Source organism: Vombatus ursinus, unplaced genomic scaffold (genome assembly GCF_900497805.2).
Source record: "Vombatus ursinus unplaced genomic scaffold, bare-nosed wombat genome assembly UNPS02006779.1, whole genome shotgun sequence".
Lineage (NCBI taxonomy): Eukaryota > Metazoa > Chordata > Mammalia > Diprotodontia > Vombatidae > Vombatus > Vombatus ursinus.
In genome coordinates, this window is record NW_020946557.1 from 21,467,129 (window position 1) to 21,493,179 (window position 26,051).

Sequence of the window (26,051 nt, forward strand, 5' to 3'; positions counted from 1 at the left end):
ATCATGAAGACCAAAAATTCCAATCCAATAAAAACATTTATTTAACTGGGAGCCAGAAGTCACAAAGGACTAGCACCAGGTAGACAAGGATTATCATTAAAATCAGTGATGTAGCCTAATGAATAAATGATGTGCCAGGTGCTATCTTTTATAATGCCAAACAAGTTTCCCTTAAAAAGTAACTCTAGGTATGCACTGAGTCATTCCTGCTGGAATTTTTTTGCCTTTTGTGTAGTCCCAGCCACTAGGTAACCTTAGGCATGTCATTCAATTTCTCTGTGTCTATGTTATTCCATCTGGAAAATATACTTAGAAACAATAATATATAATGCAGCCATGTAAATGAATATGGGCCCAGAGGCTGCTTTAGGTCTAAAATAAATCACCTGTTAGAAAAGTAGAACATTTCTGAGGAATTGAAATGAGGACTCATGCGTTTAATGCATTTAGAACTATTCTTCATCATCACTATGACACTGACATTTTTGGTAACAAGTAGAGAAAATGTTCAGTTTAGTAAAAATCTTTGTGGATCCCCAATTTTGGTCAGACTTTTCTCCAGATATCTATTGTACCATGGGTAAAATAAGTACCAGTGAGCAGATTTTTTTTGCAATCTAAGACTTTTTAAGTAGAATTAGTTTTTAAAAAGTGTTTTTTAATGAAATGTTTGCCATGGTTTTTTTCCATTATGATTATAATGACTGACCTCAAAAAGGCATTGCTGAAGTATTAGGGAAAATTGGATGTGCTTCTCAAGTGTTATGAATTGTTAAATGTTGGTATTTCTGCTGTTGTGAAATGTACTTAATAATATTTCCTTATTTTGGATTTACTGTTTGTTTGTTTTTTTTAGGTATCACCAAATTATCACAGGCCATGCCAACCATGCTATTGTGATCCAATTGGGTCCTCAAATGAAATCTGTGTTAAGGATGAGAATCATGCCAGACGAGGTAAGAAATGTGTTTCAGAGATACAATAATGATTTAAAAGGAAAGCAAAAAAATATTTGAAGGAGTAAAATCTGAAAAAAAAATAATCTGTTGGTACTACCAGTTCATTTGCAAGCCTATGTAAATTGACAGTAACAAAGAAATATTAGTTTGTGGGTGTTGCAAGTGTCAGTGTGTCATAGGGAACAGAACTGGCTGTATGATCTGGGGAAACTCACTTAACCTCTCAGTGCTATAAGCCAGGAGTGTCAAACTCCAGTAGAAATGTAGGCCACTAAAACATGTATAAAGTTCCCTCTGTATGCATACTGACTTAGAAAACCATACATTATCATTATCTATGTTTTATTATATTTTTATTTTGTTAAATATTTTAATTTGGTTTGGATTGCACTTGGAAGTATTGTGGGCCACATGTTAGCTGCCAGCATGTTTGATACCTCTGCTCTAAGCAACTTTCTCAGACTCTAAATTCCAGAGAAGATGTTGGCCTGCAAAGGTAGAAGGAATTTCTTCATTTAGGAATTCACTATGCCAATGTGATTATAGGTCTAATCCCTATCCTCTATTCCACATTAGACTTAGGTGGCATCTGTGTATTTATAGTATAATTGAAGAAATTCTAAACATCTCTCTCTTTCTCGCTCTCTCTCTTTCTCTCTTTCTCTCTCTCTCTCATATATATATATATATATATGTGTGTGTGTGTGTGTGTATGTATATAGATAGATACATAGATAGATATAGATATAGATATAGCAGTAGTTTATGACCAAACAAGAGATAGAGAGGATCATGGGAAGTACAGTGGATACTTTTGATTACATGAAATTGAAAAGCTTTTGCACAAACAAAACCAATACAACCAAAATTAGAAGGAAAGCAGAAAACTGGGTGAACGATTTACAGCAGTTAACTGATAAGGGCCTCGCTTCTCAAATACATAGAAAATGGAGTCAAATTTGATAAGAATACAAGTCATTCTGAAATTGATAAATGATCAAAGGATAAGATTTGAAAAGGCCGTTTCCGGAAGAAGAAATCAAAGCCATCAAGAGTCCCATGAAAAAGAATCTTTAAATGCTAATTAGAGAAATGCAAATTAAAACAACTCTGAGATACTGCCTCATGCCTATTAGATTGGCTAATATGACAGAAAAGGAAAATGACAACATACTGGTGGTGATGTGGGAAAATAGGGACACTAATACACTGTTGGTAGAGTTGTGAATTGGTCCTACCATCCTGGAGAACAATTTGGAACTACACCCAAAGGGCTGTCAAACTGACACCCAGCAATACCACTGCTAGGTGCAAAACCTGGAAAGACTTATATGAACTCATACAAAGTGAAGTGAGCAGAACTAGGAGAATATTGTCCACAGTAACATCAATCTTGTAATGATGATAAACTGAGAAACACTTAGTTACTCCTAGCTACTTTTTTACTTTATTTTTCTTAGTTTTATGTGTGTGTGGTTTTTTTTTTCTTTTGCAATGTGGCTAATCTGGAAATATGTTTTCATGACTTCACATGTATAATTGATATATTTGTTGTCTTCTTTAGGAGTGGGGTAGGAATAGGAGAGGGGTTAGGATTTGGAACTCAATTTAAAAAAAAACTTAAAATTTTTAAATGTAATTAAATACATTTTTAAAAAAAATTTATATAGCAGTTGTGAAAGTCAGACCATTATTTTGAAAGAATGGTAAATAACGGTTAGAGTAGACATTCTGCTTTCTTGAGGCAAGCCAAGTAAATCTGATTCTTCTTCATGACGCTATGGAGATAACTGGGTGGTACAGTGAGATTAGAATCCGGAAGACTTTAGTTCTAATCCTGCCAGAGATACTTACCAGTGACCTCGGGCAAGTTACTTTACCTCTCTCAACCTTACTTTTCTCATCTCCAAAATATAGGGATTGGATTTTATGGCCTCTAAGGTCCCTTGCAGATCTAAATCTATGTTCCTATGATACTAAATATATTGAAATAAAATATTATTCTATGTATATTAAATAGCATCTATTATGCATATTTCATATGTAATATGAGTTTTATATGCATAACATATAAACATATATGTACATGTATATTGTATATATAATATACTTCCATATATACATGTATATACAAAAGAATAATTACATGGAGATAAATGTAAAAGGAAAGGGATAGAAATTTGGTAATATTATTAAGGTAAAGAAATATTTTGTCAATCAACAAGCATTTATTGAGTGCTTACTGTATATCAGGACTGTGCTAAATGCTGGAGATATAAAGAAAAAAGTAAAAGAGCCCTTATTTTCAAGGGAATTATAGTCTAATGAGAGAAGTGATATGTATAAGTATAGACATGTTTTCTATAAAGATGATACAAGGTGGTAATGGAAGAAAGGGCAGGAGCAATTGCAGGGGGGTAGGCATTGCCCTCCCCCAGGGATATTGTGAAAGGCTTCCCATAGAAGGTGGCAATTAAGATGCTACTGAGAATGAAAATTCAGTACAAACACCAAAGATGATGCATAAAATGTATTCAGATGTCAAAGTATATCTCTGGTCGCGGATGTCTCAGAGCCAGATCTAAAGATATGTTTTTCATTCCAGTATCGCTTTAAAGGTTAATTGATATATTGTAAGGAAAGGCTAAAATAAATATAAACTTTGTTTTTCCTTCTCAGTGATTTAGCTGTTCAAGACCAGTAATAAGCATATGGTCATGGTATTCTAGAGTTAGGATCATCTAGTCCTACTCTCTCATTCTATCCTCTCACACTATGTCAACTTGGACAAGTTAATTAACCTCTCTGAACCTAATATTCCTCATGTGTTGAATAAGGTGTTGGAATAAATGATCTCTAGGGCCCTTTCTATCTGTAAATCTATGATCTTATAACCATAGATTATAGATGACGAAACTGAGGTTGAGAAGGGTTAAGTAATTTTTGACAAAGTGTCCTATACCATCCTAGTAAGAAAGATGAAGAGCTAAGAACTAGGTTACAGTATAGTTACCTGGTACAGTTATGTGGATTCAGAACTTACTGATGACTAGACTCCTAAAGTAAATATCATCTTGGAAGATAGTATTTTGGAGCAGTCCAGAAGCTGTCCTTGGTCTTATGCTGTTTGGCATTTGAATCAATGATTTGATTAAAGGAATAGACAGCATTCATATCAAATTTGCAGATAACATAAAGGTGAAAGAAGCCCCCCCCAAAAAAAATTTTATTGACAGGCTAGAACAGAGGGTAAAAATCTAATCTGATGAAGTTTGATGGATATAATTGAAATAGATATTTAAAAATAAATTATACAGGTACAGCATGAGGGAGATTTGGCTAGAAGACAGATTTAATGATAGATCTAAAAATTTCAGTGAACTAAAGGCTTAATATGCATCATCATCATCATCATCATCATCATCATCATTATTATTATGAAGTGACAGACAAAAAAAGCTAAAACTGATTCTGGGCTGCATTTAGAGGAGAATAGAAAGGTAAAAATTCTTCTGTATTCTGCCCTAGTCATTACTGGACATTTGAAGTATAGTGTTCAGTCTTAGGTATGACGTTTTGGTATACTAGAGTGAATCCAAAAGAAGATGGTCAGGCTTGTGAGAGGATTCAAGGATGTGCCATTATATAAGGATCAGGTAAAGAAATTGAAGAAGCTTGGAGCAGAGAATGAAATACTTAGGGGCACATGATAACTATCTTCTAATATTTAATGAGTTTTTACTTATCAGAGGGATTTCACTTGTTCTTCTTGACCCCAGAAGACAGAATTAGTAACAGTAGAAGTTATAGAGAAGTAATTTTCAGCTCAAGGTAAGGAAATTCTTCTTCACAAGCAAGTAGAGATATCCAAAAGATGAGTGTGCTGCCAAGGTGTTAGTTCTCCTTTACTATAAATCTTCAGGTGAGGGCTACTAGTTGAGAATTACAAGAGATATTCTTATACGTCTATGAGTTGCACTAGACGACTTTTACAGGATCCCTCCAACTCTGTGATTTGGGGACTTGGTCATAGTCATGCAGATAGTAAGAAATAGATGAGAGATTCAAACCTGAGGTCCTCTGACCCCAAGTTTTTTTTTTTCCTTTCCTCCCTGTAATATTATACTTACATGCTGTCTTCAAAAACTATAGGATTGTATATTTCTCTTTAAGGTCTTTGTAACCATATATATGGAGAAATTCAAGGTTTTGTTCAAGGTGGAAATCATTGCAGCATGTTGCAGTGGTCACTTTTATTGCTTTAAGTATCCCCTTGCCCTCTTCCATTTTATAGAAAAAAAAATTACACTGCACGATAAATTGTAAGTGATGCTTTTTAATTAGACTAATTGTATACCATTGACAAAGCAGCCTGTGAGAGACATTGTAGTAATATTTTTATATACATCAGGGGAAAATAAAGTACACAGAAGAGCTGTAGAGCAAAGAGTGCCGAGGAGGGTAATTGCCCAGGTGATTATTTCAGTTCAAGAAGGTGATTACAGTGTAAATACAGTGATAGTCTTTAGTTATACAACAGGGATGGTAGCATTGTGCCATAAATACAGACTAATGTCATATTGAATAAAGAGAAATTAAAATGTTTTATGATTCTATTATTTGGAGTGTAAGCATATGCCAGTATGCCATTGCCCTAAAGCCTCAATATTATTTTATGAGTTAGGTAACCAAAAAAAAAAAAAACTTTCATAAGCCAGACATAAATTTGTCTCTAATCATGAATCAAAAATAGGATTATTTTTTCCTGTTGGAGAAGTCTCAGCCAAGCAGGGAGTTTTTGCCTCAGAGTAAACTAGGAAAAGAAGGACATTTTAGTGCCAAGGGCTTTTGATGAGAAGCGGCTTTCACTTGATTCCTCCCTGTTCCAAAGTAAATGCTATGAACAAGAGGCATGTTATCAAAGGGTCAGAGTAGTGTGGTGAATAAAATCCTGGACTTAGAATCATGAAGATTTGATCAAATCCTGCCATATACACTTACTAGAGGAGTAATCCTGGGTGAGTTGTAAAGTATCACTGAGTCTGTTTATTGTTGTTCAGTCATTTTTCAGTCATGTCTGACTCTTTGTGACCCCATTTGGGGTTTTCTAGGTAAAGACACTGAAGTGGTTTGCCGTTTCCTTCTCCAGATCATTTTACAGATGAGGAATTGAGGCAAGTAGGGATTAAGTGACTTGCCCTGGGTCACAGAGCTGGGGCCAAATCTGAACTCAGGTCTCCCTGACTCCATGCCCAACACTCTATCCACTGATAGCTGCCTAGGAAAGGATTATAGGACGTATGTAACAAAAGTTGTTGAGAGGATCAAATGAGATAATTTTTTAAATGCTTTGAAAACTTTAAATGACATACATGTATGAAAACTATTATTATTAGTTAACATATGGAAAGCTAAGTAGTAATATATTACTGAGCCAAATTCCCCCCTTGTGAATCAGGAAAAAAATACCATAGACTTCAAAACCATTTATTCAGCCTCTTCTTTCCTTTATTTTCCTTACTAAAATGGATCTTGACCTAATGAGTGTGATACTTCCATGACAAATGCAAATTGTGACCAAACCATGCTTTCTTATCATTATTTTCTCATATTATCTTTATTAGAAGTCTTAATGAGAAGAAAATTAGAAGTCTAGTCCAACCCATTCATTTTACAGCTGAGGAAAATGAAGTCCAGAGAATTAAACTAATTTATCAGTCAACAAGCATTTATTAAGCACTTACTATATTCCAGGCCCTGTCCAAAGTGTTATCACAGAATTAGTGACAGAACTGAGATTCACACCCACGTCCCATGACTACAAATCTAACTCTTTGTCCTGTGAGTCACTCTTCACAATTTTCAGTGGCCAACTCATCTCTTATTTCCAAAACACAGAGAAAAAGAGGAAGTGATTGCTAAAGAGAATGCCATTAAAATATTCTGCATTGGAATTTTACATTTACTTGTATACATACATATGTGTGTGTATATGCATGTATATGTGTGCATGTGTGTATACTTATTCTTGCAAATTTATTGAAGGGACCACTTAACAGGATTCAACAAAAAACAGATTATGCCCACCCATTAAACCTCTTTTTTGTTTTTCTTTGGGGTTTTGATTAATCTCTTGAGTTTAAAAATTAGTTGCCACTTTATTGATCAAAAAACCTTGAAATTTCAGTTTTGAAACAAATAAAAGAAGTAAACAAATCTCAGCCCATGCCCCCTTTCCTTCCTTTTCCACATGGGTTGGCAAAGCATTGCTGCTATCGTTGTATTGTTTGTCTCCCTGTGAGCAGTATACTGAGCCAAGTCTTTCCTTCTTGGGGGACTCTAACTGAGTCCAAGCTCTTGGGCTACAGCTACAGAAAACCCTTTGCTCCAGATCAGACTCCTCCCATTTTCAGACCTATTCCAATACAGAGATCCTGAAAACATTCCCCTTGCACACCCTAACAACTGCTAAAGCCCACTATCCTGGGGGTTATAATTTGCTCTGAGAGGAAGATAATCTATAGCTAATAGCTTTCTCCTTGACTCCCAGCAGGTGATATGGGTTCATATTTTAAAGCCTTATTGAAGGAAGGGCACATCTTGTTTTCTTATTCTGTTGCTGTCATCTACATAGATTGATTGGACATCAAACTAGAATTACATAGACTTGCTTTTATTTCACATTATATGCATCAAGCCCATTTATGTTGATGTCATTCTGATCTTTCCCTAGGTCTATTCCCTGGATCTTGCCATTGCAAACCTGGCTTTGGAGGAGTCAGATGTGATCGATGTGCTCGAGGTTATACTGGTTACCCTGACTGTGTGTATTGCAATTGCAGTGGCTTAGGAAGCACTAATTATGACCCTTGTATAGGACCCTGTAACTGCAAGGTACGAATTTTGAGGCTTGCATTTTTAGTCAAGTACTTACTCTTCTGCTATAAGTGAAGGTCATAATTTTTTGGTTTTCTATTATATCTGCTGCCATGAAGCAATTGTCGCTACCTTTAGAGTAAATAACCATTATCTGTTCTGAATGTGACACTCCAGTAACTGTCTTTTAAATGGCTACTGGCGACACCCCAGCGAGACACTCAACTTCAGCCAGACACCTCTGAGCCACCTGCTGTTCGTGTAAACAGTTAGAAATACACAGAATTTGAACTACTTATGAATCCTTCCAAATCTCTGAGTCATTTTCTAACAAAATATCTTTCTAGACCTTACCTGATTCACCTGTTATAAAAAGCAGTCACAAAGGCCTGAGACTAGCATGTAGTTTAGCCTTACAGCTATAGATGTGATCAAATCTAGTCTGACTTTTCCTCCAGTTCCTAAAATAATAGTTTGCTTAAAGAGTTTCTTAGAAGATTTGTGATAATTGCTGAAATAAGTCAAATTCTTGCTCTTAATTATCAAAATGGAGTATATAACCTGACCAAAGTGGGATTGTTTAAAGACCCCCTAAGTGTGTATGATTGCTTTCCCTTTCTCAGAGACATGGTATGAGAAATAAAACTTTATTTGCAGTGTACCTTTGCCTCAATGCTAAAACTAATAACTAATTCTTATGACAGTCCCAGGACTTTTTTCATAACTAAAAAGAAGGGGTTCAAAAAGATCTGTGTACTCACAGAAACTCACAGTATGCATCTAACTGTTTTCCAAGCACTCCATTTATTAAGAACCAACTGTGTGTATGGTTCTCAGTTATTATAGATGCGATGTTACGTAAGTTTCTTGAAGGCAGAGGCTATTTCATTTTTGTCATATCCCTAGTGTCTAGGTATAGTACCTGGCACAGAGTAGGTCCTTTATAAATGCTCATTGAGTAAATGAAAGGAAAAAACAATACTGTCCAATCCAACAAACATTGTAAGAGTTTACTATATGCTACACATGGATAGCTAGGTGGTGGAGTAGATAGAGTGTCTGGCCTGGAGCCAGGAAAACTCATCTTCCTAAGTTCAAATCTAGCCTCAGACTAGCTGTGTGACCCTGGGAAAGTCACTTAAACCTGTTTGCCTCAGTTTCCTCCTCTGTAAAATGAGCAGCAGAAGGGAGTGACAAACCACTCCAGTAGCTTTGCCAAGAAAAGCCCAAATGAGGTCACAAAAAAGAGCCAGACATGACTGAAATGACTGAACAACAACAATAACAACAACATATGCCACACATTGTGCTTGGATCTTTGGATCCAAAGACAAAATGAGGAATAGCTCCTGTCCTCAAGGAGCTTACATTCTATTAAATCTATCGTAGGAAACAGCACCTTTTACACAATCCATGCTTAATAAATACTGGACTGTTTGGAGCCAGGGTGATGCAACACACAGATAGACACATAACAATGTGAAAAAGAAACAGAAAATATTAACAACCAGTAGAAGCATCAAGGAGCTTTTATTCTGATCCAGTGTAAGACTCCAATCTAATGACTTCAAAGCCACAAGAAAGGTAGAAAGATGGATAAATAGATAGATTTTATAAAATCTGAGGCCAGAATTTTGAGAAAGAAAATAAGGCTGACATCCTAATCTCCTAAAATGAAGTGTCATTTTTGTTTTTTTCTGTCTTGTATCTTAGTAGTAGATGAGATCCTAAGCCTTTCCTTGTCTGCTTCAGTGCCTGTAAAGACTATGCAAAGAAGAAGACAGTTATAAAATACTGACCATATTCAAAGTCTATGATTCTATGAATGAGTAAAGTATCTGGAGCACCAAGTTAATAGAATTATACATGTGTTCTGCCTGAATGGATGCAAGCACTTTTTTCAAGATGTCTCAGAGGTACTCATCCAACAAGGAAGCTGGGCTAACAGATGAATAGTAGCTAGTTGCAAACTCCTTAGGAACTCAGGCCCAAGAACATCATAGTTAATGAACAGAATGCTGAATTCAGAGTCATTAAAGACCTGGGTCTAATCCTGGCTCTCTTGCTAGGTGTGCAACCCTGGGCAAGTCACTCAAACTCTTTAGGTTGCTGTTGTCGCATTCATAAAATATAGTAAAAGCCAGACTACCTACCTCACAGGGCTGTTGTGAAGGGAAAAAAGCACTTTGCAAACTCTAAAGTGTCATAGAAGTTGAGGAATTGCTATTCAATAGGAAGAAAAGACAGTTTTGAGACACTCACAAAGAAAAAAAAATGATAGCAAATAAGACTTGAAGTGGAGATGTGTCTTAAAAAGCCCAGGACTGGAATGTTGTCACCATTAGCAAAACTCTGTGGGAAAGCTCCTCTAGCAATTGCCTGCCTTTTTCTTATCTCAGGCTTATGGGGAGAGTAATTATAACACTATTCATAAAGATGCCCCCTGCAAAGACACTTGAAGCTCTACATAGACAATTAGAATCCAACAATAAACAGCAATTTAGAAATCATAAAGGAGAATGAAAACCAAATAAATAGCATCTTTAAAAGAGTTGCCCTTCAACTATGTGTAATTTTTTTTTGCTGATGTCTATATAGACTCATAAATTAAATGTGTTTTAACCAAAAAAAAAAAGCCAAAACAATTTCCACATGGAGCTTAGTAAAATACAGTATAATGAAGAGTATGACTTATAATGTGTATTCTAGAGTATGTAGGTATTTGGTTCAATTCAATGCATAAGTAAGATATAATCTAAGGCATTTCAATAAAATACACATACCCTTTGAATGCTGATTAGGTTTTTGAAAATGCAGGTAGAAATGTGGTAATCTATGCTATGATACAACAAGACCTGTATTTGACAATAAGATCATATAAATTACAAAATGGTATTTTTAAAAAGAAAACTTGAAGGTCAAGAAATTCAAGTGGAATTGAAAGAATCATTGCAAAAAAAACAGAAAATGTTATTGAGGGACAAAGGTGATGGAGACATGAATTTGAAACTGAGCTATCACTGTGTGGTTGCATATGCAACATTTTAAGGTTTTATTATAGATTTGTGGCTGAGATTTTTGAATACTCATAAATGTTGAAGATGGATAGGGTGAAGATGAAATGAAACATGTATTCAGGCATATTTGTCTATAGGATCTCATTGAGGGATATTAGGAATGTTGTATTTCTTAAGCAAGCTACCGTAATATTCTAATGAATGCCATAGTTTTCATGAAAAATAAACGTAGCCATGACTAAAATGGCTCTGCCTTTGATTGAGTGAGCAAAAGACTCAATAAATCAATCCAGTTCAATCTAATACAACAAACGTTTATTAAGGGTTTTCTATGTATCAGGCATGTGTTAGGTCTTAGAGATAAAAAGACAAAATAAAAAAAAAATCCCTGAAGGAGTTTACATTCTATTGTATACTCTGTACCTAACACAATGCCGTTCACACAGTTAGTATTTAATAAATAAGGGGCCGGTTGGAACTTATTTTGTATCATTGTTGGAGCTTAAAATTGGAGAGAATAATAGACCACATTTACATAGTTATTTATAATACGTTTTACTTCCATTCTCATTTGAACCTCATAACACTGAAAGGGAGTGTGAGCATCATCTTTCCATTTTATAGATTAAGAAAAGGATATATACCAAGTTAAATGATTTTCCCCATATCATAGCTAAGTAGTGATGAAGCCAGAACTCGAATTAATGCCCTCTACTTATAAAGCAAGGGCTCTTTACCCTACACTACATAATAATAATAGCTAACACTCATGCTGTGTTTTAAAGAATGTGGAATACCTTTACACATATAATATAATAATACACATAGTTTGTTCCATTCCTGGAATGTACTGCCTTCTCAGTTTCTTTCCAAACTTAGCTCAAATGCTACCTTCTCTATGAGGACTTTCTTGATTGCCTGGACTGTTAGTGTATCCTCCACCCAAATCACTTTGTATTTATTTCCTATGTGTCTTGGATATACTTTTGCATATACCACTATGATATAAGCTTCTTGAGGGCAGTTACTGTTTAATTTATGTGTGTGTATGTTTGCATCCCTCACTGCCTAGAATTGACCTACTCCTTATTGTTCCTTTCACATGATACTCCATTTTCCAACTCTGAGTATTTTTACTAGCTGTCTGCCATGCCTGGAATGTACTTCCTTCTCATTTTTATCTCTTGGCTTCCTTGATCAAGTTTCAACTAAAATCCCACCATCCACAGGAAGCCTTTCCCAGCCTTAGTATCTTCCCTCTGAGATTACCACCCCACTTCGTTCTGTATATATCTTGTATATATGTATTTTTTGTGTATATATGCATATATATATATATACAGATTTGTGTATATTTTTCTAAATGTTTTATATATATATATATATATACATATATGTATGTTGCCTCCCCATTAGTCTGTGGGTTTTATGAGAGTAATAACTAGCAAATGGAAAGTATTTCAGCATAGCTGCTATGCTGAGTATGTGAAGGGTTCCTGGAGAGATAAATTAGAGACACTTTGTGTCTTGAATGATATGTTAAGAAGTTTATTGTTAATTTAGTAAGCAATGAGGAATTGCGAAATTTTTTTGAGCACAGGAGTAATATGATCAGACATGTATGCTAGGAAGACCGTTTTGGCAGTAGTGTAAAGGATGAACTGGAAAGGAAAGCAAAAAAGGCCAATGATGAGGGTTAATTTGTCAGTGATAATAAATTAATACAGATGAGAGGCAATAAATACTAAATTATAGTGGTAAAACTTAGAGTAAGAAGAGAGGGAATGAAACCATACATTGTAGAAATAGATAAGAAATAGATTATACACACACACACACACACACACACAGAGTGAGCCAATGAAGGATGTTTATTTTCCTGATTATGCATATTTGTTTTAAGGAATATTTTTTTCTTTTTTCCAGTGGAAGGAGAGAAAAAAATATTTTAATTGTTTTTAATAGAGAGGATGCTCCAGAATATTACATGTACTTTCAGGTATCATTAGTTTTGCTTACTTTTTTTTTACTTTTTTTTTTTTTTTTACAAGCAACTACTTATGGAATGGGGGGAGGATGATCTGTAAATGTTTGCAATGTAAAACAAAAGATTTCAATAAATAAGATAAAAAGAATGGATAAGACTTGACATCTGATAGACTATTAGGGGTTAGCTAGAGGGAAGATTCAAAGATAACTCAGGTTTCAAGCTTGAACATCTACAATAGTAGTGGTGCCATAAACTGAAATGGGAAAAATTGCTTTCCAGAATGGCTGGACCAATTCACAGCTCCACCAACAGTACATTATTGTGCCTTTTATCCCACAGCCCCTTCAATATTTGATATTTTCTTTTTTTTGGTTAAATTCGACTTCTGATGAATATGAGGCAGGGCCTGAGTTATTTTAATTTTCATTTCTCTAATTATTACTGATTTGGAGTAATTTTTTCATATGGATATTGATAGCTTAGGTTTCTTCCTTTGAGAACTATCAGTTCGTATCATTCAGCCATTTATGAATAGGGGAAGATCTTTTAATAAGTTCCTTAAATATCTTGGAAAGAAGGCCTTTATCTAAGAAATTTTTTCCTCAGTTAATTTTCTTCTGATTTTAGCTGCATTGGATTTATTTGTGTAAAAACTTTTTAATTTTATATAGTCAAAATTGTCAGTTTTATCTTCTGTGATCTTTTCTAGCCCTTATTGATCACGAACCTTATCCCTTATCCATTAATCAAATAGGTCATTTCTTCCTTCCTCCTCAAATTTGTTTATGATGTCACACTTTGTCTTTCATGTACCCATTTAAAGCTTAGGGGATGTTAGTCTATACTTAATTTCTCTTAGATTGCTTTTCAGTTTTCCTAGAAATTTTTGTTTTTGTTTTTGTTTAAAGCAATTGGGGTTAAGCGACTTGCCCAGGGTCACACAGCTAGTAATTGTCAAGTGCTTGGTCTGAGGTCAAATTTGAACTCAGGTCCTCCTGACTTCGGGGCCAGTGCTGTATCCACTGTGCCACCTAGCTGCCCCAGAGATCTTTGTCAGATAGTAAATCTTTACTCCAAGACCTGGGATCTTTGAGGACCAGACTCTGCTAACCAAATCTTGAAGATGTTCTCATATTCAAAATCAGCCCCCAGAAATTTAGAAAGTTACTTCTAAGCTAGGTCTTTCATACCTTTAGCATCTGTGGTACACAGTTGAGCCCAAGGCTGAACTCTTATACCTTCTTCAAGTACACCAATACATGTTGCACGTGAGGAAAAAAGGCTGATTAAAACAGGTTTTAAAAATTGGCTTGCTCCACATTTTCCCATACAGCCCAAGCAATGCATGACTTCACCCTATTTATCAAGGCCATGATGTGGAAAATCTGAAATAACAAAAAAGATAGCTCACTCCTACAATATATAGATTAATTCAAATATCATTGTAATGTTGTATATAGGTAGGTAGGATATGTTGAAGTTCATTCCCATATGAAAGCAAAATTCTGGGATAGTAAGTAATACTCCTAAAAATTTTATTATTAGATTCGGTACTTGGCTATCTTACTAACAGTGACAGGTATCCATTTTATAGAACAAACTATGAAGGAAAGCTATAAGACAGTATAGGCCTTTATGTTGCCTTTATTTCCAAGAGCCTATTCTGGCGATAGAAGGACAAAATGAAATGTATATAGGATAGCTAAAATTTATGCTGAAACCAGTGTGAAATGACTAGATGCTTTGCCACCAACAGAAAAAAAAACTGGATTTGTTTAACATAAAAACTTAATGAGCAACCAGTTTTTTGATATATAAGTGGTTCATGGCACTGGCTTGAATTATCATAAGGCATCAATACATCATATCAAAGTCTTCTATTCACAGGTCCAAGATTCCTTGATCAGAGAATCTTATGAACTTGGCCATCACATCATATTTGATGACTGAATTCAAGTGATACTCCATCAGCATAAGACTTACCTCTTTCTAGGATCCATACTATATTCTCCTTCCCCTGAATACTGCAGTAAAGTAACAAGGCATGCCCAGGTGGATTTATCTCACATGGCAAACCCTGTATTTGTACCTGAAGATCCTTCAGCCCTAACATCACTTCTTCCTCGGTTGTTAGAACCTTTGGGTAAAGAATGCCAAAAGGAAAATCCAATAATTGTCAGATCATACACTGGTAAAGAGTATAAACAAAGTAACTTTTTGGCCACAGATAATGTGATCTTAGACTTTTAAAAAATGTTATCACTTTCATTCACCAAATTGTTAAAGACCTAAACCATTGCTTGGTCTTTGGGCATGAGACCTTGCATAGAAACAGGAGAAAATTCTGCGCTGTATCATACCCCTGAACATCACATGGACTAGACATATAAGATCCTAATTAGCAAAGGGAAATTTGTGCCCTTTAGGATGGAGATGTTGTCTCTATGTCCCCAACTCCCCCAGTAACTTTACAGATAGTATCAATTGTATTCAAACACTAGTTATACGATGACCCTAAATAATAAGAAAAATTGTTCACATGGATAGATAATTGGCTAGGCCTTAGTTAGTTTGGAGGATGAGGCTTGGGAAGCATCTCTCTATCTCCAACTATATCATTTTCCCAGTTGTTGGGATTATGCTACCTCTCCTGCCTTCATCCATGTAATCACCTCCTTTGTTCCCTTCATATCAAAAAGAAGTTTGCCCCCATGTTCTTTGAGCTTTACAAGGATCAACTGGCTACAGCTAAGGATATCAGGTATTCTATACTCTTAGATTGAGAGAAAGGCTGTAATAGTTAGGTTTCCTCTCTGTTCTAGAAGCTCTGAAAAGGCAGGGGATGTGGAATCAACAATTTAGAACTTGTAAAATTTTGTTATATTTCTATAGAGATCCATGGGCAAACAAGGTTTTATTGACTTGAAAAAAAATTATGGAGAAATGTGTTACCATTGAAAAAAGAATTGCTGTCCCTATTCAGCACAATGGAAAGCACCAGCTTAATTTGCATTGGAATACTTGCTTCTAGATTGTTCAGTGCCAATTTAGTCAACCTAGTTGTAAGACTATACGTTGGTTAGTCATACTCCACTTGTATTGGGAAATATACCTATGAAACTCACTTGCATGTTTATCATCCAGTTCTCTTCTTGTGTAGATAATTAATAAATTCATTGACAAAAATATGGGAAAGTTAGGTAGAGGGATAAGATAGGGCATGGGATGCTGTATTTGAAAGCCAAAAACAGGCTACATTGGCTAGATCACAGAATATGACCACGGAATGTGGAAGGGGAAATAATGTACAATGTGCCAAAATGATAGGGTGAGGCCAAATTGTGAAGGATTTTGAAATCTAAACAGAGGATTTTACTTGTTTTCCTAGATGCAATAAAGAGCCATTGGGATATATTAAGACGGTCAGATCTATGCTTAAGGAAAATCACTTTGGCAGCAACGTGGATGCACTAGAGTAAGGAGAGACTTGAGGCAGAGAGAACAGTTAGGAGGCTGTTGCAATAGTCTAGATGAGGATATGAGCTATGGTGGTGGTTGTATAAGAAGAGAGAATGGGGCAGGTGCTGGAGATGTTGTAAAAATAGAAAAGGAAATATTTATTAAAAGGTGTTCTGGTTTGGACATGTTGGCAACAGCATAAGGTGCAAAAAAGCACTGGATTTGGACAGAGAGGACTTGAATTCAAGTCCCAATTCTTCCATTTACTGCTTAAGTGATCTTGGGAAGGCCACTTATTTTTTGGTCATCAGTTTCCTCACTGAAAAAATGAAGATATTGCATTAGATATCTTCTGAGGTTCCTTTTAGCTACAAATCTCTGAACCTATGAAATTATGAGATATCTCTGGGACATCCAGTTTTAAGTGTCAAATAATCAGTTGATGATGTTGGACTAAAATGCAAGAGACTGGAGGCTGGATATATAGATCTGTAAGTCATTTTCTTAGAGATAATAATTAAACCCATGAGAGTTTATGAGGTCACCAAGAGAGTTTACAGGGAGGAAGGAAGGAACCAGGATAGAGCTTTAAAGAGCACCCACAATTAAGAGGCACAGTATGGATGATGAGCCCTTAAAGGATGCTAAGACTGAGCAGACAAGTAAGAGGAGAAACTGGAAAGTCCCACATGTTTTGATTCAATTAAATAAGCATTTATTAAGCATTTACTTTGTGTAAGGAAAATGTTACTCTAGGTCTTAAAAATACAAAGACATAATCCAAATAGTTCCTGTTCTCAAGGAGTTTACATTCTCCTAGGAGAAACTTACATTCTACTGGGGGAATCCTCTAATTCACTATTTCTTTATTTTTTTTAAAACATGTGTTACTGTGGTTATTCCAAACGCTTTCCAAACTCCCTAGACCTCCAAAACACCTTTTTCTTTCAGCCCATGACCTCACCTCCTATTATATAAGAAGACTGAGTTTATCCAGTATGAACTTAACCATTTGCCTCTCCACTACCCATTAAAATCTTTAGAAAGAAGATCTTTACTCATTCTCTCTTCTTTTATTCTGGTCTCATATAATGAGTTAATCCTTCTATTTAACAAAGCAAATCTTTCATTTTCCACCTCTAGCTTTGGAAACAATAACCAAACAATACTATCTTTTCTGGAAAGGACATGAAAATAAAACTTAACACAGTAACTGACATATACTAAGTGTTTTATAAATTCTCATTCATTCATTGTGCCCTTAATTCCATCCTGTCCAGTATCTTGCTAGATCATACTTTATTGAAAGAGGTTACAATAAATAAACTTCTCTCTCTCTCTCTTCCTATCTCTCTCCCTTTCCCTCCCTGCTCCTTCCCTCCCTTCCTCCCTCATCTTCCATGTCACTCTCTCTACTGATTACTTTTCCCATCTGCCTACAAATGTACTCATATTACTTACATCCTAAAAAGCCTCTGTTTCACCTTCAAAATTTCATAAATCATGTTCCCATTTTCTTCTTCTCTTTCATTGCCAGAATTCTAGAAAGAGTAGTAGAAAACACTTTTAGTCTCTACTTCTTCACCGCCCACTCATAAGTCAACTTCTTGAAATCCAGCTTTTAACCCACTGATACCATTCCCTCTCCAAAGGACCAATATTCTCTCAATTCATATATCCAGTGACTTCATTTCATCTTTTTATCTTCTTCAGCCTATCCACAGAAAGGCTTTCCCCTACTCCAGTCATTGCTTCACAGAGCTGCCAAAGTGATTTTGGGATCTGACCCATGGAACTTCTCCTATTTAGTTAACTACAGTGGCTCCATATGCATCTAGAAAAACATTTATAGAAATCTCTGTTTAGCTTTTAAAATCCTTCATACCTTGGCCCCAATCTGTCTTTCTGACCCCATGATACATTATTCCCTTCCCAGACTCGATAATCCAGCCAAATTGACGATGAGTTAGAAGGCTAACTCATTCTCTGAAATTAAAAGGAAAAAAAAGAGAATATAGGCAAAGGCCTTCTTTTGAGAAACATTTAAGGTGTGGAGGAGGGAGAAGGAGAGCTTATTTGTCATGGCCTAACTCTTTTTTTTTTTTTAATAAAGTAGGAGGTGAGAGGTCATTTACTTGAATGAGAAAGGGATGGTGATAGAGCTAATGGTTTGAGGAGAGGCTTGGAATAAAAGAGTCCAGCTCTCTATTTGTCATACCCTTCCTCTTCTGATTATTCTTTCTGCTATTAGCCTGTAGACATTACTCCTTTTGGTAACCCTTCCTACCTCTTCGACCTTTCATTTCTGATCATCTTACTGATTCCTCTTCCTTATCCTACCCCCTAGTATGGATTTTTCACAGAGTTCTTGTCTTTTTTTTTCTTTCTCTTGGTGATCTTACCCACTCCTATGAATTCAATTATCATCTCTTTTTGCTGACAAACATATTAGAATGTAAGCCCCTTGAAGTCAGACTACAGGGCTTGGCACATAGTTGTATCTAATGATGTTTGTTGATGGATTGATTGAAAATTGATAAGGTAGTCCTTTTAGAAAGGACCAATTTTACATACAAATATACACAATATGTAAATGCAGAAATGCATGCATCCATGTATGTGTTCATACACCTATGTCCAAACACACATATGTGTGTATATATCTATATCTATATATAATATATATGAAAATCTGGACTGAAACCAAATTCCAAGTGTGTTTTTAGATGTCATACATGCAAATACATTCTTCAGTTTTTTATTGTACTAACCAGAGTTGCCTGAGTTTACATAACAAGCAGCATTATCACTTCAAAAATTTCTATTAGATGGTGAATGCTTGATGAGTAAGAATTTAATGATCTTTCATTTACTTTTTATCCTCACTCCATACTAACTAGTATAGTGCCCTGCATATAGTAGGTAGTCAATAAGTACTGACTGACAGATCACCCTCCTGGGTGATCTTTGTGATTCAATAGAAAGGTGCAAGGAATGAAAAGCCAAGGAAAAAAATCAATAATCAACTACAAGTACACCTCAAAGAAAGCATGACTGAAAAATTCCTCAAACAATTACAGCAGGAAAAAGCTTGGAAATCACTGGAGATACCCTGGTGACTTTATCAATATAAGCCCCTGTTGGGCAACAATTACAGTTAAACATGTACCTCAAAAACATTTTCTAATTTACAGGAGAGCAATTTCATAATAAAGAAAACAGAGAAACTATTGTGGTTGTTTATTTCCTCTAGAGAGCAATTAGTCTGAGAAAATAATAGGGGAAAACGAAACTTGGTGTCAAGTCATATGGCAGGTGCCATATGACTTCAAGAAATTAAGAAAAACAGAATTCAGGGTGACCTCTCTCACTTACCTTTGTAAGAAGAGAAGAATATTTAAGGAAAGGATGGGATAATGAAAATAATATAGAAATAACGTGATTGCCCAGCTTTTTCCATTTCATGGAAAGTCTGAAAGCCTATGACTTTACTGTATTGTTCATCGACTAAAATAGGTCTGGAACTAGATAAATTGATTACATTCTGTAAACTAATCATCTACAAAATGAAATAATGAGACATGATTTTTTTCAGCTCCATTTATGTGTAGCATTTCAGTTTAACTCAAAAACCCCATTTTATAGACAAGGAAGCTAAGGATAAATGGTTCATAGTTTTACTTTTAGCAAGTGTCAGAGCCAGAAGGAGGCTTCAAATCATCAAATTAAACAAGGCACTAAAATGTATTTTATCATAGAATTATATTATCCTAAGCTTTAGAACTGAAAGGTTGCTTAGATATTTGGCGAGAGTGGGAACCAAAACCATCATTTTAAAGAGGAGGAAACTATTGCCCAAGGTCTCTTGGTAAAGTGTTTGTCATATGAATTTTCAAGTAAGTAGTAGAGTCAGAATTCAAACTAAGGGCTTCTGTCTACAATTCAAGTGCTTTTTACATAAAGAAAGAAGGATAATTCATTTCTATTTATCTAACCAATTTAATGTTCATCTCAGGGAGTAGAAACAATCCTAGGGAATTGTGTGTATTTATAATAGACATATATTATACATCTATGTGTGTCTATATACACAGACATCCATAAATATATATGTACATATATACACACTGTATGTGTATACATACACACAAAAACACATACACAAACAGAGAGACACACATATTTTTTGGTCTGGTTCTGTGATTTTGTTGGATTTTGTTGGTCTGGATATGTCCTATTAAGGAAATTCTCTCTTCCAATGAAAATTTGCAACTTTTGATCTTAGTGAATTTCTTTGGACAGTAAGTGATCAGGTGGCAGAGAAAGATGTGTGTGTGTGTGTGTGTTTAAATGTGTGTGAGAGAGGTATATACATTTGTATATATGTATGCATATATTACATATATGTGTGTGTGTGTTTGTATGTATGTATGGTGGACCTGTGATTTCATTAGTATATGGATCTCCTAGATGAGGAAACTTCTATCACTGCATGTTGGCACTTCTTGGTAACTTGTAGTCTTGCAGAATTATTTTTAGTACAATGAGTGATTAAATGACTTGCCCAGATCTTCTCAGTTCTGTGATCTCTCACTCTCTCTCTCTCTCTCTCTCTCTCTCTCTCTTTTTCTCGCTCTGTCATACACACACATATCTTATCTATACAATCACATATTATATATTTGTATATATGTGTATATAGAGCAGAAGTATAATATAAAGGAATATTAATCCTCAGAATGGAAGTCTCAAGTATTCTCAGCATTACCATTTTTTATAAGATTCATTATGAAAATTTTCACCCAGACTATAATTGGAAAGTCTCTCTAATGGGTTCTAAACAAAGATTAATGATAGAAATTAGCTTATTGAATTGAGAAAAGATGCCCTGTAGAAATGTTTGGGGAAGAAAAAAAGAAGATAGGTTAGAGTCAATCTTGTAGAATATCTTTATTGGTAAAGTGTATTTGTCATATAAATTTCCAAGGCTTTTGAAGTTTATTAAGAATAAAGCAGAATTTAATCTGAGGAGTGGGAAATGTTGGCAGTGCATAAAATAACATTCATATTGGTCAGTGCAAACTACTATCATCATCATCATCATCATCATCATCATCATTAAATATTTAGGACCACTTATATTTGAAGGAATACATTAAAAGCTGAGGGACTTTCCATGTTAGTACAAGCTGAAATCTTTCAGAGAGCTTGAAATAAAACCACATAAAGAAGAAATAAAATGAATAGAAAGTTTATACTGTTTGAGAGTTTTATTTATTTTTATTTTAATAATAAAAACGTTTAGGGATTCTCAAGTTTAAGAAAACCTAGTCAAGGAAGTGAATGGCACTTTAATGGCCTCTCTTGGCTGCCTTCTTTATTATATGGGGCTCAGGAGACATTGGGCCTTTTTCCTTTTCCTTCACAGCATCACAATGTAGGTGCCTAATGGTAGAAGACCAGCCCACAACCTTGACCTTGAGGAGGACCAGAAATCTCTGGTGGCCAAAAAACCCTTGGTCTCATCACCATCTTATTTAGATTAGACAGCAAAAATATAGGAAATGGAAAAGCTAGCAGAGAACAGTGGTCTTTAAAGAGATCTTCGACATATGGTATGAATTGGCAATGTTTAACAAAGCAAATTTACACTGTTTAAATGACTCATCCATAAAGAAGATTACATATTCTCACCAAAGTAGTTCAGACAATTGTGGAGACATTAGTATCAAGAGAAAGTATTCTTTAAAAAGATCTGTCAATTAAGGGTTTGAATTAGGCTGACTTTGGATAAATGAATGGAAGAGAAATTTCAAAAAACAATTACCTAGGAGCCTATAAGAAATATTAGTGACCCAGACCCAGACCACAAAGGAACTCTTTCTACTACTACTTTTCCTCTTGACTTTATGAATTTAGAAGTAAGGGTACTGAGAGATTTCCAGAAGAATAATTTAGAATATTTTCTTATTTTTTTTTTGTTTGTTTTTGTTTGTTTTTTTGTTTTGTTTTGTTTTGCTTTTTGGTGAGGCAATTGGGGTTAAGTGACTTGCCCAGGGTCACACAGCTAGTAAGTGTCAAGTGTCTGAGGCCGGATTTGAACTCAGGTCCTCCTGATTCCAAGGCCAGAGCTATATCCACTGCGCCACCTAGCTGCCCCTAATTTAGAATATTTTCAACCAATCAACTAGCCTGTATTAAGTACCTACTATGTGCCAGGCACTATGCTGAGCATTGGGGTTATAAATATGAAATAATGGGGATGAAACAATCTCTTCATGGGCTTAGTTATAGAAATGATAACTCAACCTATAAATTGGACTCTTTTTAGAGCTGCAAATAAAAGACAACAGTAATAAGTAAATTTTATGTATAAACAGAAAACCTTATTGAATCTAAAAGATGTCCATTGGAATAAGGTAGACTCCAGAGAGTTAGGCCAAGGAATTAACTAAATTACTTTATAAAATTATATATGTTCTGTGTAAAATATTTCAGGATATAATAACAATATATCATAGAAAGGACAGAAGTAGATTTTTCCTGAGGGCCTGCACCAAAGTCTTGATTGCCCTAGTGATAGGAATTATTTATAAATTGTATAAAAATATGTATACTTGGTTAAACTTGTTGTTATGGTTGGATATAACATTATTAGTACCAGAAATAAAAGGAGTTCTGTTAATTGTTGAGTTGTAATTATTCTGGTACATAGAACAAGAAGGGGATGGAGAAAAGACAAATTTAAATGGCATAAAAAGAAGTTGTAATTGTTGATCTCAGTCTGAGTTTCAGGAAAGGGGGATTGGAAGCTTTCAAATTAGAGAAAATGAAAATTAGATTAGACCAAGAACTCAGGAACATAGTGTGCCGAACATCCACACAGCACTGACAAAAGGAGAGACTAAATTATCTAATGGTTATGTTCCATCTCCACTTCCTGTATGCTCTCAGGACAAGCTTTCACCTTCAGTGCACTGGGAAATTATTTATTAATGTGGGTTTGAAATCATCATAATTTGCTTTACTGAATTGTACTATGCTGAAGGAACTGAAACTTAGAGCAACTAATAAACATTGATAATACTTCATATTCCATATGGATCCTAGGTTACTGAAAGCTTAATCACTGAAAATAGTCCTTGGGATTACTTCATATTTGGGCAACTCATTGAGTTGGTAGTTGCTTTCAGCAACTTCAGCAAGCTCTTTTCACTACTGCTTAATTTAAGAATTTGTTGTAGAAATTCAGTCTGAAAATTATAGAACACTAACTGGATAAGGCATTTTTTCCCTTTGTTAGTGTTCATTTTGATAAGCTCAGGGTCTCTTTTTCTCCCATTTTATTTCTTATGTGGGTTTTTCCCCTCTTTTATTTCTTTTTTTTCAAATATAACTTTTTTTTCCATCTTTTTGGTCTGTAACTTCACATGAGGATGTATTTTTGAGCACCTATTCTGTGCATGGTAATATACTAGGCCAGACAAGGCCTATATCTACCAGCCTCTTCCCCTATATCTACAAAACTATGTTTATTCCCATGTAGATATATCAGGGCTGACTCTTCCCTGCCATTCATAGTAGGATTGTGTATTTAGATATTTTGATGTCCTCTGAGACGGTCTTCTCATTTTTTAGATGAAGACACTGAGGCCTAGAAGTTTACACACTCAGTAGAAGAGCTTCAGTTCAGTTAGAACACAGGTCCTCTGAATCCAGATCTTGTACTTTTTATAGCCCACCATGTTGATTCTTTATTATATTACTGGGTCCAGGATTAATGAGACCATGTAGACAACATTTTGGAGAATACCTATTGGAACCACTCTCCCTTTAAGCCACTGCATTAATCTAATGAGATGATGTGTGCAAAGTTCTTTGCAAACCACAAAGCGCTATATAAATGTCAAGCATTTTTATCATAATAAAGATCTGTTGATTGATTGACTATCATCACAACCATAATTATTACTAGATGATAAATTTCACCAATGTGTGAAATAAACTTATGGAAGATAGATTGACATTGGGAAGCCACAAGGAGCAGAGAAAAATTTCTTCTTCAATTGAGTTTGGATGCAAAACTACCATTACGTACTATTTTTCTTATTACATACTATCACTATACATTTATTCTTGCTCTCCACCTCTAAAAGGTTTTTACCTTTGGTCTTTCTGAATTTAAATACTTAGTTTCATGCATTCATTTAATAATTTGGAAGGACATCTTTATTTCTTCCATCGTGTGTGTGTGTGTGAGTGTGTGTGTGTGAGAGAGAGAGAGAGAGAGAGAGAGAGAGAGAGAACCACTGAGAAGATAGATCTGGGTCTATGTAGTGTTCTTTATTAGTGTTTCCAAGCCCAATACCAATTAGAAACTTAATGAAGGTCATTTGATGATTAATTGTATGTTTGTCAGACCACCAATGCGGTATTAATTGTCTCGAGTTTGCTAAATGTTCAGTCCATATTTTAATGACATGAGAGACCCAAATTAGGATTTCCTACAGTAGATGAAAATCCAAAATGTAACAAGGTTGCAATTATTTTCCCGTATAATGCTTTAAAATAGGTAGCACAAAGCACTTTCCCATATACATTGTTGGAAAGAGTAAAATGAGAATATGCTGCAGATATAGTAGAGTAAGTTTAAAAAAAATAGGACAGTAAATATATTTCTCCTTGTGAATAGACCTATGAAAGACATAATTTTGGAGTATGATTTTTTTTTACTGGAACAACCTTGGTAACTCACACCTGTGTTTACAGGAAAATGTCGAAGGCAGAGACTGTAGTCGCTGCAAAGTGGGCTTCTTCAATTTACAAGAGAATAATCACAAGGGCTGTGAGAAATGTTTCTGCTCAGGAGTGTCAGATAGATGTCAAAGCTCCCGCTGGACCTATAGCAACGTAAGTAGCAGCTTCTCCATTCTGCCATAGCAATAGGCTATTGTTCTTTTGTAAAAATCTTCAAGCAATTTTCTCTACATGTATCTTCTTGCGGAAGAAGAAGAAATTGGATTTTCTTTCAAATGGTAGTTGATGCTATTTGTGAATCTTTGATTGGAACCTTTTGAGTCTATTTCACAAACAATATGACAAATATCCTAGTACTTGGTTCTGGAGAGAATGGAATCTCTTGGAGCAAGTTGGCATGAAGCCCTCAGGGAGTGATGTGATTGATGTCAGCTAAAACATTAGTGGAATTGAAGTCTGTTCGACCCAAAGGCAACATGGTTCAATTGAGAGAGCATTAGCTAGCTATATAGAACATTTTCTTCTCTAATTTCGGTATTCTTGGTAAGAAAAACTTTCTTTACATAATATTTGCTAACAATTCCTTCTCAGTTAAAATTTGAATGTGCATTTGGTCTTTAGCTTAGAGTATATTACACTAAATTTGGAAGCCAGACATTGTTGTCTATGCTATTTAGCCATTATTAAAAAAAAAAACCCACTAATGAGACTCTCTTATACTAACATACATGTGTCTTTTAAAGTGACAGGGTACTATAAATTATGATGTAGCCCCAGAGGTCTCTTCCAACAGGGGTCTCTGAAAACCTGTCGCACGTCCAAGGCAAATTTTGTGTCAATTTGTACCTAAAAACATAGCTCACAAAGCACCAGCAAACCAGCTAGGTGATTTGAATAATAGTTCAAAGCAAAAGCTATCTAATGCAACAAATAATAAAATGACATGGAAAGTTTACTCTGTAGGCACAGGAGTGCACTTTCCCCAAAATGTCC

At 35.2% G+C, this 26,051-nt stretch overlaps 1 protein-coding gene across 2 annotated transcripts in view; it reads left to right on the plus strand.

The window, feature by feature from the left end:
- Window positions 1-26,051, plus strand: part of LAMA2 (laminin subunit alpha 2) — a 793,905-nt gene that overhangs the window by 351,234 nt on the left and 416,620 nt on the right. For both annotated transcript variants that reach the window (XM_027848591.1, XM_027848592.1), the window contains exons 9-11: window positions 857-956; window positions 7,693-7,853; window positions 25,071-25,211. In XM_027848591.1, the coding sequence (XP_027704392.1) occupies window positions 857-956; window positions 7,693-7,853; window positions 25,071-25,211 (402 nt within the window). The remainder of the gene's footprint in view (window positions 1-856; window positions 957-7,692; window positions 7,854-25,070; window positions 25,212-26,051) is intronic.